Source organism: Vespa velutina, chromosome 8 (assembly GCF_912470025.1).
Source record: "Vespa velutina chromosome 8, iVesVel2.1, whole genome shotgun sequence".
In the NCBI taxonomy this organism is placed as follows: Eukaryota; Metazoa; Arthropoda; class Insecta; order Hymenoptera; family Vespidae; genus Vespa; species Vespa velutina.
In genome coordinates this window covers 4,959,824-4,976,614 of record NC_062195.1, presented here as the reverse complement: position 1 = coordinate 4,976,614, position 16,791 = coordinate 4,959,824, and the positions used below count along the sequence as shown (strand labels likewise).

The 16,791-nt window shown below is 32.7% G+C and overlaps 1 protein-coding gene and 1 long non-coding RNA gene across 4 annotated transcripts in view; one reads left to right on the top strand and one right to left on the bottom strand.

The window, feature by feature from the left end:
• Positions 1-1,055: 1,055 nt before the first annotated feature.
• Positions 1,056-6,408, bottom strand: LOC124951224. Its single transcript, XR_007101560.1, has 4 exons — positions 6,051-6,408; positions 5,640-5,847; positions 4,617-4,853; positions 1,056-4,278 (listed from the first exon to the last, which is right to left on the bottom strand). It is a non-coding gene; the product is annotated as an uncharacterized LOC124951224 (long non-coding RNA).
• Positions 2,309-16,791, top strand: part of LOC124951223 (probable pathogenesis-related protein CaO19.6200) — a 36,921-nt gene continuing 22,438 nt past the window's right edge. Inside the window, exons 1-2 of one of the 3 annotated variants that reach the window (XM_047499263.1) lie at positions 2,309-2,511; positions 5,718-5,838. In XM_047499263.1, coding sequence (XP_047355219.1) covers positions 5,738-5,838 — 101 coding nt within the window. In that variant the 5' untranslated portion in view covers positions 2,309-2,511; positions 5,718-5,737. Of the gene's footprint in view, positions 2,512-3,855; positions 3,875-5,717; positions 5,839-16,791 lie in introns of those variants that run through there. The other 2 variants (XM_047499266.1, XM_047499264.1) reach the window with 2 other exon arrangements.

Sequence of the window (16,791 nt, the reverse complement as noted above, 5' to 3'; positions counted from 1 at the left end):
GCTGTTCATTTCATCTCTGATTTTATAATGATTAATGCCAATAATGAGTACTATTGAAAAAAATATTATTTTTTTATTTTTTTTTTTTTGGAAAAGATCGTACCAAAGAATGGTATTAATTTGACAATAGTATATACATAAAACTAAAGTTAAAAAAAAAAAATCGAAAAAGCCATGTTTTCGATTAAATCTTCATCTTTAAAATGAGATCTCGTTTATTAAAATCGTTCCAAAATTATACTTGGACTCGCTGTTGCCGTAAACATTGGTTTTCGATATTTTTCATGTTTAAAGATTCGTATAGTGGCGCCCCTTGAACTTCGTGGTAAAAGAGAAGAAGCTTCTACTCTTCCTACTGATTTTCATATAAACGCTAAAGTGGTATATGATATATGTATGCTTTTTAATAAACAATAGATCATTAAATCAAATTAAAGCAATATTATATATAATATAAATGAAAATCTAAATGAAATGAAATTAATGAAGCAAGAGCAGATTTGAATACGTCTAGACAGTTGTTTAGAAGAACGAAAACTACGTACTACATGTTAGTAAGGATGACGAATAGGGAAAAGTCGTATCAAGGCCGATCTCTCGATCGTCCTTTGATTGTTTACAAATACTTTTTCTCGATAAACACTTATTAATATTTTCGAATAGTACAGCATAGCAAACATATTTGTACACATACACACACATACATATATATATATATATATATATATATATATATATATATATATACTGGTAATAATATTTTAACACGCTCGAACGTTTTTTATTTTGTTGTTGGGCAGAGATGAATGGCGATGAGAGAAATCTTTAAAATATTATTTCCATTCTAATATTATCTTTCTATCTCTGTTAACAGTCTCACAGTACGTATTTAAAAAGGACCTATGATCGTAGAGCGATCACGTTAATATTATTTCTAGAGTATTGCGTAGTTTTCTTTTTTTTTTAGATTTCTTGGAAAACTGAGAAAGGATAGATCGATATTAATATAATAGAAAATTAATTTTATCTGTATATATATATATATATATATATATATATATATATATATATATATGTATGTATACAAGACATATCGTGTATCCCTAAGAGATATATCTATATACATATGTTTATATGAACTTACGCGAGTATTTATGATAGTCGCATATATAAAATGAAATATCATCAAACGTGATTAATTAATGAAAGCTTATTAATTAGAGTATTATTATAGTATATACATATATACTATCATATATTATCGATTTAAAATTGACCCTGTTGAATATATATATCGATTTAGATTTTTGTACGGAAGGCTATAAATAAATTTCCAGATGCAATAAATTTTACACAGTGAGATCTGAGTCGATAATATTGTACTTGCAATATATTGAAATCTTATGGGATGCAAGTATTACCGAGCGAATGTTTGCATATCTTTTTATTTAGAAAATTTTTCTAATCCCACTTATGCTCGCCATTTTTTCTATTTATTTTTATCTATTCTTATTAATCATTATTTATGTCTTGGATTAGACCCATGAATGGGACCCATGAATATGGGCCTTTGTATGGGCTGCTCTTTCAGCATCGTTTAAAGTTCTCAGGTGGAATCTTTGAGAAGGGTCCTTCTGTTTTGGATCTCTTAGATGGATCTTTTTTTAATACACAAAAATCGAGCTCGATTTTGGTACTCCAGTTTTGGTCGTCGGATGGAAAGATATTCAATATGTCTACTTCTCATTTTGAACACGTAACGCGGATCGTTTTCAATTTTCTCTCTTCTTTTCTTTCTTCGACTTTCTTTTCATTTCTTTCTTCGGTTTCCTTTTCTATCTCATATTTCTTCTCTTTCTCTTCTTATTTTCATCTTATCTTTTTCTTTTCTCAGGATCATCGAGGAATCATCGAGAGAATAGATTCATCATCAATTTTTATGCAAGAATACGGGAAAGATAGGGAGAATATTTGTATGCGTGTTGGACAGTACACAGGTATTAGTATTCACGAGCACGATTAAAAATATTATCGAGAATTTAGTTTTTGAAAATTTTACTTTAAAAATTCGATTAGATTATCTCGCGAACGTAGATTTTTAATATAGAATCACCGTTTTTCTTAACACACTAGTATATCAATACTAATAAATAACTCTAATTCGAATATTAGATTATTTCTGAAAGAGGTATAATCAACACATACAAAGCCATAGCGATATTTACGTAAGTTGGAACAATATCTCTTATTGTGCTTGTAGTTCATATATTGTCCATAGTTGTCGCTGAAGTCACACACGCTTCAAGCGAAAGGTGGTGAACAGGCTTAAGATAGTATTCTTTGTAAAGATATGTCTGAATCGCAATATATCTACAAAAGTTCAACTTATCATTTGTGAATTATGTGATACTTTTAATTATGTGCTTTTTTTCAATCTTGTTCATATAAAATAGTCTTCACTATGTTTCGATTAAATCCAAAATTGTAAACTTTAACAGAAAGAAATATTCGGTAAGTTTAAAATCACATATTACATATAATAATCATTAATTTTAATTATATGCTACTGTTCTCTTTGGTATATAATAGAATGTTAAATGTTTTTAACAAAATGTTTACATTATTTCCAATGATCTTAATTAATGTTTAAGCATGAGTTACAAATTATTGACGATCTGATAAAGCTATTAAAAGAATATTAATTAACAGAGACAATTTCATTGTTTAAACACAATTCAATGCGAAGTTAAACACAATTCAATATGAAAATCAGTTACGATCAATTATTAGATACTAATAACACGACTTGATAACGGCCTACTCTCAATTTCGTCGAAGACACTCCCAAGAAAGGTAAATACGGATATTATCGTTATCGTGGTTTGTAGAAATGATAATAATAGATATATGGACTGCATTCCGACGCATAAATTTTTTTTTTTTTTTTTTTGAAGGAAAAAAGAGATTTCCAGGGGAAAAAATTATGAATTAATATTTTTATACTATTTTTTTTTTATGCTGATATATTAATTATGTATCTTATTTTTTTGTTTCCTTCCAACAAGTCTCTATTGATTATTGGAATGATACAATCTTGTCACTTATTCGATTGGCATATTTCGTTCAGTTATTTTACAAGTGGTATACAGATAAATGTTCATAATTATATGGTCAAATTAAATAAATAAATTCTATAGTCAAATTAATTTATAACTCGTAAAATCATTGTATAATGATACTTTAATCTCGAATTAATCTCAAAAGAGATTTGTTAGATCTTAATCCATACACGTTGAAGAATGATAACAAATGAAGTAAATGTATTAATAAGAATCTAATCGGAGCGAGGACAGCGATATTTTACATATCTATATTGTTATATCATTCATTTTGCAATTATGTTTGAATATATAAATTTGTTGATCAATCTTTCCTTGAATATATTCTCTATTTGAAATATATAAAAAAGATAATTTACGACTTTCATTATGATTCTTAAAAATGAGTTTTTAAAAGTAATGATTGTGACGTTGATCTAAAAATGAAAAGATAAATTTATTATTAATGAAGGAAAGTTGGCACACGATTCATATGCAAGATGCCATGTCAATAAGCAAAAAAAAAATGTTTCTATCACTAAGAAAAGATTTTATCGGTGAGTGTCAATGCTATAAAGCTGTACGAAGAGTAACTTGTTTAATGGTAGTAATAGGCTAACTAAAGTGACGGAGAGAGCCCTCATAGACGTGGGCAGACTCGAGCCTCCTTTTTTCGCATTGTTAGTGCAATCGTTTGGATCGTCGGATAAAACGTCGGACATTGTACAACATATAACTGTAGAGACGACGTCCTCATCTTAAAACTTTAACGAGGAGTAAGTAAAGTTTGCAATTGAGATTCACTGAAATCACGAAGATCTTTTCCTACACTATCGGATTTCGTCTAATATAATTCGATAAAATTCTTTGTAATTCAAAGAAATTCTTTGGAAAAACAAACTTTAAATTTCGAATTTGTTCTTTTGTCATTTTTAATATTTATGAGATTTGAAAAGTTCGTTGTAATTTTTTTTTTTTTTTTTTTTTTTTTTTTTTTTTTTTTTAAATGGACGACCGACCGTTCGAAATAAATAGCGTCAGTTTAACGTACCGTAGAAATAGAAAGAGAAATGGAGAGAGGCAAACGGCATCGATTTCCAATTAATGTCAACGGGTAAACGTTAGGTCCGAATGGAAAATTCAATGCGATCGTGACTCGATGCCTTTTAACTCTTAAAAGCTATAAAAGAAAAAAAAGAAAAAAATTCACGCTAATGCTATCACAAATGAAATATTATTCTAGTATATTATTTATCATCTTAAAAATCAATGAAAGCAAACGTATGCAACATTAAATTGTTTATATAAATATTTAATATCAAACGTGTATTATGAAGTAGTTGTCAAATAACGTTCTATTCAGTATTTTTGAAAAAAATACTGAAAGATTAAATGATCAAAATCTTTTTATTTAATCACAAAAATAACGTATAATTCTTTGTGTAAAGAAATAAAAAATAATTTGAATCGATCTCTTTGATAGGAAGTAAATTCATTAACTTTTGAATAAATGTATACCTTCGAAAGCTCTTTCTTTCGCGTGATGCATAATTCCGAGAAAACTAGATCACTGGTCACACGTCGTCTATCTTTCGGGTTATTCAATCGAAAGGAACGTTGTTCGATCAGGGAAAGAGTCACAATTACCGGAAGAAATTGAATCGTCGAATAAGCCGTTTCTTCCTTTACAGTCATCTTCTTTTCATTTTTTCTTCTTTTTTTTCCTTTTTTTTTTTTCTTTACCGGGTCGTCGAACTATGTACATTGTACATGGAACAAAAGAGAGAAAGAAAGAGAAATAAGAAGTACAGTCAGAGAGTGCAATGGCCTTCGTCGTAACCATGAAGGCATACTCTCTCTCCATGACTGGATTATCGACTACCCTACAAAGTTCTCTTCGAACGTATCTTTGCCATCTTATTGGAATCTCGTTAGAAATTAAACGCTTGGAGATACGATTTCACGGTGCAAGTTATCACGTTGTAATGCGATCCTTCAATATTGAATTAAAATGAATCATATTGTAATATTTGTTTAGTTACGTATTTCGAAATAGTACCATAATATCATAATAGTATTTATAAATCATTACAAGGACGTTATGATATAGCAATAGAAAACGAGAGAACGCTACGAATATTGATATTATTTTATTTATCTTTTTATTTTTCTCTTATCCACGAAGGATGTTCTTATATTTTCTCTCTTTATTTCAATGCGATACTACGTATTATCGCTTATCTTTTTTATTTATTCGCTTGAGAGAGTAAAGAATTACGACCATCCGCTTAAGAAAAAAACAATGCGAGTACCAATTAAACTCATTTAACCGTAGACGAATGTATTATGTAAGAGCTAAACTTAGGATGACGAGCGTGTCGCGTTTTAAGAGATGTTTGCGTGAATCTTATCATGCGTCGGCGTTTCATCGTTGAAATAATTTCATTTTTATTAATCGTAATGGAGGCAAGCTTTTATTTTTTTCCAATAAGAAAAATGGCTTAGATGTTTACACGTGATAGAATATAAAGATATACTTACCCATTCCTATTTTTATTTTCTTATCTATGAAAATAGCATAGTTTTCTTATCGATGATCCCTCTATTTGTATATTTCAGATAATATATTTTAAGCGGAGATGCAGCAAGCAAGAGAGACCTATATCTACAACTCGTTCGATATATCGAACTACTCGTTCATATCGAGCATCGACGAGGAATTAAAAAATCTTGACCTCGAGTAAGTATTCTATAATTGATTAATATTATTAGGAAATTGAAAAATGAAATTGTAATTAGCACAATAATGAATACGATTTTATACGATTTTAACTATGTCATAACCAAAAAAAAAAAAAAAAAAAAAAAAAAAAAAAAAAAAAAAAAAAAGAAAAACGAAGAAAAGGAAAAGAAAACGACGTATTCGAAAAATAAATCATTTTGCAAGCAAACCTCGGCACTTTAGCTATCGTTTTTGTTCGCTTCTAATTTCTCGACCTCCTTGATTATCAGCGCGGAAAATCTATTAAACTTGCCGAAAGTAAAATCGACGTCAATGGAAATGGAAAGCCGTCGAACAGGCTCGTGTTTGTCTCGATGGCACCTTGCGTTGGTGTTGTGAGACCAACGATCCACTCGATTCCCCTTTACGAGACGCTTACACGCGCATTTTAATAGAGTGACTTTCACTGATAAGAAGAACGACGACACGTTGCCGGAAGCAACGGTTTCCGAACTTTTAAACGAGTCCTGTAGTCGAGCCTGAGAACTGAATTGAGTACGAAATACCACATTTTTCGCGACGTGGCATTTTACGAACGAGAAATATTCTTCGATAAAAGAGGTGAGTTATCATATAAATTTTATTTCATCAATTTGCTAAATTTAAACGTGTGAATTTTATTGTATTATTTTAATATCATATTAAATATTCTTCTTAAAAAATGTATGGAAAATGAAATAAACAATTTTTTAATCATTAACAAATTATCATATGTATTTCATCATTTATAAATTTCATTGATAACGACAACAGCTTGGCAAGTTGTTTCATCGAAATAATATATTGGCATTACTAGATAATGTTCTTGCTTTACAACGTGTAGCGTAGCACGTGCACATCGTTTGTAGGCCGTTCGTAAAATATTTCTACATCGTGGACGTACTATGCTCATCGACATATTTTCTTCGTTCTTATGAAGAACCTATACTCAACCGAGTTCTATAGATATTTACATACATAATATGATACATATAATAATATAAACGATTTGAAATGATATTTTTGGTAATATAGATACATAGATACATATACCAAATGAGATAGATTTAATAGAATTTGATATAATATAAGATTCTAATGAAGATATGCGATAATAAAATATATTATATATCTATTTCGATTACTCTTATTTAATAGCAACGTAACGAAAAGTTAACGGCAGTCAGGAGACATTAAATTATATATAGCTAGAAGTATGAACATCGTCGAAAGTTATCGATTTGCTTTTTCTCGCGACGTACTACGCGCATGCGTAGCAGTGATTTTTAGTTACGGTAGCTTTCGAAATAAGAATAAAGTCTTCACCAATTCGATACGATCGTAAAGTATGTAAGCTATCTATCCTATGTCAGTGTTTATCCTATTTTGCCAAGCACGATCTAGGACGGCTTCTAGATCTGATCGGTACATGTATGTACCGTACTTTCGAAATGCTACTTGTTTCCGTTTCTCGTCATAAATCATGCGAGTTATTGAACGATTCGTGACTTTCGTTGCGAATACTGCATAGAGAATATGCGTATCTGTATACGTATATGTAGGTGCGTAATGCATACGTGGCTTTGCTCGATGAACGACAAACTAGGGTCCATATCGTATACGTTACTGACCTGGTTTCGATGTCATAAGTGTCATCACTTTAGAAACTAGGCTACGAGCGAGACGTATGCCACTAGAATATTTAGATAGTTACAGTATAATGTTACGTTGATGATACCTTATTTTCTCTTCCTAAAATCGTATCTATCGATCACTTCCTACAGTCCTTAAAGAAAGATACAGTTATTTGAACTCACTTATCTGTTCCAGAATGATTCTCTTTTACGGAACAAGAGTGAACGTTCGCAATTGTTTTATTCCACGAAATCTAAATGACTCGTAGTCTAGTCTTCGGCCGATTCAATGAGCGTCAATTACTCTCGATGATAGTTGCTTTTAATCGAATTAATTATTTCGAAAAACGTTCTTAAAATAGATATACGTACATCCTTCATGCTCAATGAAAGTTTATTCGAGTTCGTTGATATGCGAGAAAATTGTTTATCGTCATGTTTGTATGTTACAAACGTACATATATTTATATCTGTGTATGTAAAAAGAATGAAAAAAAGAAACGTTCATACGAATTTATTATACTATCATTGTGATCTCGTACAAAATTACGATTCGGTACGATACGTATTGAAACTATGCGCCGTGTAGAACCGGTTTTCGATGAGCGGGATTCCACGAGGAAAGCAAGAGCGTTGAATTTTTCTTACAATTCGTTTTCCCAAAGTCTGACTTTTTATTACTTCTTGTTAAATCATAAAATTGTGTTTTTTTCGAAATTCGTCAATAGATAAATAATCATCCTATCGTCAAAGTGAATTAAACGAGATCTTAAACGAATGAGATAATGTGAGATATTGATTTAATATTGGCGATTTATTAACGATAGATACATACTTATGTACTTATTATTTTAGTTGCAAATTTTTCATGACGTTCTTTTCTCGTCATGCACTAACGATATTGACACCAATTTTATTGTAGACTTTTAATCAGGTCATTGTCTTCGCTCTCGTGGAATATCAATATGAATGACGAACGCAATGACTTCGTTGTCAGCAAGAAATCGAATCGCGAGTCTTTTCACCTCACTCGCATTTCCTCGTTGATTCTAAAGGCACCGTTTCTCTCTGCGGGTCAAGTTTTCAAGGCTACGCGAAAGTGGATTCCTCTTGCAGTATAGTAGGTATATACGTAGGTATCGAAAGTCGATAGGTATCGATATAGGCCGTAAACTCGTGAAAATTTCAAAGGGTGTGAATGCTACGCCATTCGAGAGATTCAACGATGCTTTTCGAAGGTTATATCTTTCGAGATTGAAAATATTTCTAGTTTTCTAAAACGAAATGAAACATGGATAATAGCATAAAATCGTATTAATATTAATTTTTTTAAATGGAACGATTATTTACATATGTTTATTCGACACAAAAATTTTATGAAACATATCTACGATTTTAATATTTGAATAAATTTATATTCATGAAATATATCAATGCAAACGATGGAATAATATTCGTTTAACATAAAAAAAAAAAAAAAAAAAAAAAAGAAATAAAATTTATATCGTTTATTTTTATCATTTATTTATATCGTCGTTCCTTTCTCTATCGATCGTATATGTTTTTCTCTCTCTCTCTCTCTCTCTCTCTCTCTTTTTCGTCAGAAAATACTCAAGATACCATGTTGTGAGATAGAGCAAGGCAGAATAATTAATTTCATAAGTGATAGCGTATAAGCAACGTTTAATGATCATCATCCACCTGAGCGTATCCATAGTCGTCGTGAATGGCAAGCGATTTCGCTCTTTCCTGCGCTGCTTAGTGACCATGAAATTAACCACGCAAAGGGAAAACCACAAAGTAGTCGGGCCTTTTAACGACATCGTGCGAGAAGCCGCTAATTGCGTTACGCCCAGATACGGAATCGCATTGGATTAATGCACGTAGCGCGACATAATTCCGTGTGTTAGAGTCCACTGAGAATCTTCTCCTTGGAAAACGCTAACTTACAGTTCTATTCTTTCGAGAAATGTTGAGATCTCGTTTAGTTTTATTTTCCATAGAGATTTCTTTTCGATTTTCACGATCGGAGAAGATCGTAAAATTTATTTCTAAAATTATTGAAAAAATATTATTATTTTAATTTTATAACTTTTCCATGAATACGAAAACATTTTCCATCATTCGATTTAGTTCCGGGAAATATAATCAATCGAAGGACGTACATTTAACAATCGTATTTAACTGACGAATATTTGAACGAATATAAATTAACATTGATATTAAAACACGATGAAAGAGATCGACGTTTTGATGTAACGCATAAAGCAATAGAAAAAATGAATTTAAATAAATCAACGTATCATAATCTTTAATGAATTTGATCACATAAAACATAGAAATCTTACTTTGTAATCCTTTAATGATATTCTTTATCGATAATCTTGAAAAAAAAAATGACGTCACTAAGAACCAAGTTCGTTTAGTTAAATGGATTGTTGTTGTATATTCATCCTGTAAGAGCATTATGAAGAAGTAATATAATTTGCGATATGAAACGTTGCGGTTTGCGAATGGAAATTGTCGAGAAGATATTATCCGCTTCCACGCTGCGAAATACTTTGCGGAAATTCTATGGAACCGAGTCTTTTAACAAGCTTGCTATCGTACGTCGGATATTCACACGATGCCCACGAGAGAACGTAGTAATTTGGTTTGCCCGACGCGAGACGTTGTCCTGCGATATGTAGGGTAAGCACGGTTAATCGTTCGAAGAACCTGCGGGAACTTTCTCCTGGCATGTTCGTCGTCAAGGATTTCTCGTCGAGGAAAATAAACGCAGCTGGCCGTTCTTTACCGTTCTTTAACGTTCTTTACCGTTCTTTCCTCTTCTTTCTGAGAGAGAAAGAAAAAAAGAAACAAACCAAAAAAAAACAAACAAACAAAACAAAAAAATAAAAAAGAAATCGAAATAAACAAGCAAAACGTCCCGTTGATGATCGCTGAAAAGATTCTCGAGTCGAATTCTTTGAATGTCGAGACATATTTAGAGATGTCTTCGCGGAAACGCGAATGGTTGATTATGTATGGTACGTATGTGCATACGCATACATAGAAAAAAACGTATATAGAGATCGCGCAGCTCTCATTCAAAAATACTTTCGACAAAAAAAAACCGGCCGCTCCAACCTACTGCCAACGCAGCCGTTTCCGCTTGCCCGCTCATCAAGTTCACGAGATCTCGCTGGGAATGGGAGCCTAACAAGTAGATTCTCTCGTGAGAACGAAATCTCGAGTGCTTTTGAAAGACGCGCGTGCGCTGTACGTTGTCATAATGGCTATTAGCATTAATAACGTCTCGACGAGTAGAGAAATCAACGGATTAACGCGTATGATAATTTTAGCGTGAAGAAAGAATCAAAAAAAAAGAAAAAAAAAAAAAAAGGAAAGAAAGAAAAAAGAAAGAAAGAAAGAAAGAAAGAAAGAAAAAGAAAAAAAGAAGGAAGAAAGAAAAAACGAGAAAGAGAAAATGAAAGAACGAAGGCTTCTACTCGTTTCAATTATTTCGTTGTTCGTTCCTCGAGGAAAGTTACGAGTCTTTGTTATATTCGTTTTCGTCGTTCTTCCATTGAATTATTCATCATTGCTAGCACGAGTCAATTGAATTTTTGAAGATTAAACGTATGTATAGTTTCTCACGTGAAATCGACGTGATTCTAATTCTTTTTCGTTTTCTTTTCGGATTCAAGATCGTGTCCCGTTTCCAGAATATCAGATCACGACACGTTGGAATATTGAATTAAGTTCTAATGGGTTAATGCTTTGGGTTCGAATGATGGTCACGTAGCGGTGTGCATTTGCTTTCCTTGTTCTATCGTCAATTGTTCTCATTTCTAAGGTAAATCGATTCTTTCCGCTTACTCGAGATTCTAACTGAACCAGCCACCACGATAGATCTAAGACCCCTTGGCAATCATTTCCGTAACCCTTTTCAACGATCTATCTTGCACGTGCCGTACCTGGGATATATTATTGACGAGTATTACGTAATATATCAAAGTACCACAACAATACGATATTCTTTATTCGTCTAATAAAAATAAAAATATTTCATTGGAAATATAAGAGAAAGTAATCTCATAATATGACGAAATTAATATATATATATATATGATATTATATTGTAAGTAATGCACACTTTTTTTCATTTGACGTCGAGAGAAAATACGTTTATGAATTTTCTTTGGTTTATTTTTTCGTTCCAGTAAACGAGATACAATCTTACAGTTCATCATCCATCATAGGTGTCACAGTTAATTGGTTTCGATATGACTTACGTATATAATCGATATGTCGATACATTAATGAATGTACACTAATGAAATGTCTATTTAACGAGTGAGCGAACAGGAAAATTGGGATGAAAGTTTGTTAGCTGAGAAATCTTTCGTGATGTAGAATCGTCGTTGAAATCGTCGAAATCGTTTGCTCTCGATAATTCGAGACGAGAAAGAGGCACGAAAGGTAGAACGAGAAGACGGCACGAATAAACTTGCCAAGCCATTGCCAAAGTAGAAACTTCGCAATGGGATTTTGCCTTTCTTGTTTGAAAGGAAGACCTCTCTTCGTCTTTCTTCGGATACTATCACGCTTTGCATGGTTAGCTATTGGCACGAGAGTTGTACTATTACCATTACCGATTCCTTCTAATGTCGTAATAACATTACAGATGGGATTAAAATCTGTTTCACGGTAATCCGAGCTATTTTATGTCCGAGTATTTTACTGAAAGAGTTCGCATTGGAGGACAATAACTCGTAACACGAAGGATAAGGATCATGTAAACTCTGTTCGAATCTATTGAAAAAAAAAAACGAAAAGAAAAAAGAAACAAAAAAAAAAAAAGAAAAGAAAAAAGAAACAAAAAAAAAAAAAAAAAGAAAGAAAAAAAAGAGGAAACTCGAACGTTTTAGAAATAAGGATGAATACATAATGTATTATAAGTACGTAATAAGTACATATCATCTCACAGTCAATCGTAAGATTCGCTAGACCGACGATGTTACTTCGTGTTCCTTTTGAAATGATTTTACGCAACAACGAGGAAGAATTACATTACGAAGGATTTCCTTCGAAGCGTTAACGCTGTTACAAACTTGATACGGGTTCCTTAAGCGATCGTTATTTCAATTTTACCTGTTATGTTATAGTATAACATTATAAAACTTATGCGACATGAGAGAATTCAGTTAAAAAAATATAGAACGTGTATAGCTTAATACAAACGAGCCGTCCCACATATGTATCCGCAAAAAGTCAAGGATTTATGAGCGAACGTTTTTACGAACGTCGACATGTGCTCGGCGTAAACGGTCTTCTCTTGCTGTTAGCAAAACGGATATCGTGCTAAACGTAATTTAGAAAAAAAAAAGGATCGATTACGTAAGCTTAGAGTAACTATCGAGAACTCGACCCGACATCTCGACAAACTCGAGATACGAACGATGAGTACCGTTATCTTTTGCGTTAACAACTACTTTGCGAGGCACGAAAAGAGAAGGAAAATTTGGTTGATTAAATTGAAATCATGATTTACCGTTTCTTCGCATTATGCTTCTCCGCACGTTCATGGAAACGGGATTCTGAGTGCACGCTGCGATATAATATCTTCTGGATTACAATTAAACCTGTCTACGCATGGATCAAGTCGGGTCATTTTCGATTAACCTTTGATATTACATACGAACGAGACATCGTGTAATTTTAATTACCATTCGCTCCATCACCGTTAATCATTATAAAGATGAGTACTTGTCGATCTCGAATGAATTTCTTTTCTAAACAAAATGTGTATAAAATTGATTCTACGGTACAAAGTAAAAATATGATTGATTTCAAGCTATCTCAGCTTTCACTTTCGATACGGTCGATTATTCGTAAAATGTAGAGATCAATTCTCAATGGTACAACGATGCTTTGAAAAAGTAACTGTAAAACTAAGTTCAATAGACTGCACTAATGATTATTTTCTTTTTCTTTTCATGACGAATTTATACACTCGTTGAAATATTTGTTTAAAATGTAGAGAAAAATTAAAGAAATTTAAAGAAAGATACTTTCTTATAAAAATGTTACGCTGTATCTTACAATAGTAACGATATACTAATCAAATCAAATGTTCCGCTGTCTTTTATGTTAGTAATGATATACTAATCAAATCTAATATCTAAGATTGGTAACACGAGACGGTACAGGATTCCGTGAACGGGAAACGAATGTTTCGTGAATCGGTTCGCTTCGATAAAAGAGAAAGGCGATCGTCGTACAATTCACAAGCCGATTCGCAAGTCAATTCGCGCTAAAGGCGCTGACCTATCTCGTGAAACCGCACCTTTGCGGGTATATCAACGAGCATTCAATCGATCGTTTCTTTCGGTCCCGTGAACGTCTTCCTCTTCTTATGTCGGGAAAATCGAGACTTATATAGGAAAAAAAAAGTTGTTCACCTTTTCGCTATCCATCGTGAATAGAAACCTTTCAATCGAGTATTAGTGTGTGTGTGTGTGTGTGTGTGTGCGTGCACGAGCCAGTCACAACGAAAGAACAGCCGCACGCCACGATCGTAAATAACCTAAAGCTCCCCGAGGCGACGCGTCGAGAATAATAATAATAATAATAATATGCAACGATTATGCACGCGTAGATCAGGCCTATATTTACTCTACCGATAGGCTTTCGTCCAGAGGATTTATCGTCTCCGTGGAAGGGATCTGATCCTTATGTGTTAATTTAATTTATATTTCTGTATATTAACCTAAATGATTAATTTATTATATCCTCAGCTTGTCTATAAGCAATTTAATCATTAATATCGGGAAATCGAAGCTTCGCATGCTCCATTAAGGAGGACAAGGATATACTACATTTTTTTTTTAGCTATTCGACTGTAATGTCGAGATCCTCAATATCGTCGGAATATAAAAAGGATATCAAAATTGATTCAAAAACAAAAGATATAGAACAAATAGAATGCAAATACGAGTACTGTATTTTTGACTTTTGACAATGAGAAATTATTATCTTGATTATAAATGTCTCTTCGTACAATTTCAAATAATATCTTTGTACATGATAAAATAAATCTTCTATTCATCTTTCTGTTAACGCCGCTCGTTTAGATTTTTTATTTTGTTACTTTGAAAGACTTCATGCGCCAGCGATCCTGTGGATCGATAATCTTTTCTTGCGAGTCGGATCTACTTTTTTCAGGATGAGCACAACAGGAATACAGCCACTTTGATGGTAGTTTTATGTTGGAAGATTGGATTCGATGAGAGAACGAAATATAGTTATCTATTGAGAGTATCTCGAAAAAGTTAAATTATATAATAGTAAATGATCAATACGAATGCTTTGTTATTCTTTTGCTGTTTAGTTAGTAGAATTTAATTAATAAATAAAAGAATATTTATTAAGAATTTTTATTATTCATTTATTTATTTATTTATTGACGTAAATATGTTCATTATAGAAGACAAAAGATAAATATATAATATACATTAAAATAATGCTAGAAGAAAAATAATACAATGTATAAATAAGTAATACGGAAAGCTAAGTACGTAATTGGCTAGAAAATTACTTAATTGAGATTGAATAGAAAATACAAATCATTGACTGCTAAGAGAGAAATCAGAGGTCATGCACAGTTCTCTATATCGAATGGATAACGGAGTATTACATCTCACAATTTTAGAAAGGATAGAAAAGTTTGTCAGATTTGATGAATTTATTAAATCGTATAAAAAAATTTATTCATATTTAACATGTGCAATGAAATCATAATGTATCTGTAATCATATTAGTAATGGGCCATCGGCAGATTTGTTTTGTTAACTACATATTTGAAAAACTTATAACACAAATAATTGATACAAAGATTTGTATGAGATAATCATACAATATGAATCGTTAAGATCGAAATTACGAGCATATTGTAAAGATATTCAATGATTCTAGTAAATTAAATAATAAAAAAGACGAGGCATTTCTTTTTACCGTACTTATTATTAACACCATGTTATTAAACAGCGGAAGTGTCAAGTCAGTCTTATGTTACTAGTCACAGACGAGTAGAAGCAGACGGGTAAAGCTTAAGGAAAAGTTGTTTCATCGTTGATGAAGTGAAGAAGAAGCCACGAGGAGGATGACGAAGAGGATGCGATCAGGCGTCGAAAAGCGCGTGAGTTTCGAGTAGTCGGCCCTAAAGGTATAACGCAGCCTCCGACACGTACGGCGGAAGCGACGATTTTAAGTGCGGGCTGAAAGACATATTTCTGGCCGCGGTCTATATTTATCCTATGGTGTGTGCACCTATGCGCAGGAAAGCGCTGAGCGATTTACGCGTCTGGAACTCCCGGCATTCCTCGCGACTTTCTTTGTGCTTCCCTCGGGAACACCACCGCTCTTCGTTCGTTCCTTCCATCGTTTATTCGTTTCTTCGTTTCTTCGTACGTTCGCTTACACCACCGAGCCCTATGTCTCTTCTACGGGTCTCCTTCTTTTTCTCGTTTTTCTCACAGTCTCGTCGCGCTTAGCGACTTTGGAATTTTGTTGAGAGTACCTACGGAGCAACCACCTACGGCATACAACTGACCAACTGACAATGACACTGCAAATCACATCTTCTTCGACACTTTTGCTCTCCTTTACTTTTTATTATCTCATATATATATATATATATATATATATATCATCGTTGGATAAGAAAGATAAAAGACATAAAACGATGAAATAAAAATATTCAATTTCCTTTTTTTTTTTCTTCTTTCGAATTATTCTACAAAATTAAAAGATTTAAACTAAATTCGTAGAAAATGATAAGTTTCTAAATTTAAGTCAATGACGTTCTTTACGATAACGCAATTATCATTTCGTCTTAATTTTTTTTCTTCCGCGTACTTTTTTTTTTTTTTTCTTTTTTCTTATCGAAGGTGGAAAGACAAGATTGACGATTTCTATTTTCCTTACCGAGGAAAATCTGCTACATGGCTCATCACTAGAGATTTCCTCCAGCTGAGAATTATAAACGCGGTATTCGCCTTGGTGTCGGCGTATCTCGTCAGCTAATAGCAATAAGCAAGGAGATCATAGGCGCCGCCAACCTTAATGTGGCACCCACCACTCAGTAAGCATTGCTCGTTACCATTTATATCGTCTCAACGGAAACGAGAGTGCGAGCACGGCGATCATTATCGTTGTCTGCTCATGGAACGTCCTCTTCGAGGGCTCGTCGCGTCGCTCTACGAATAATTAGCCTAAGACATTGAAACGGGGCCACGCGTCTCTTGTTTCTCTT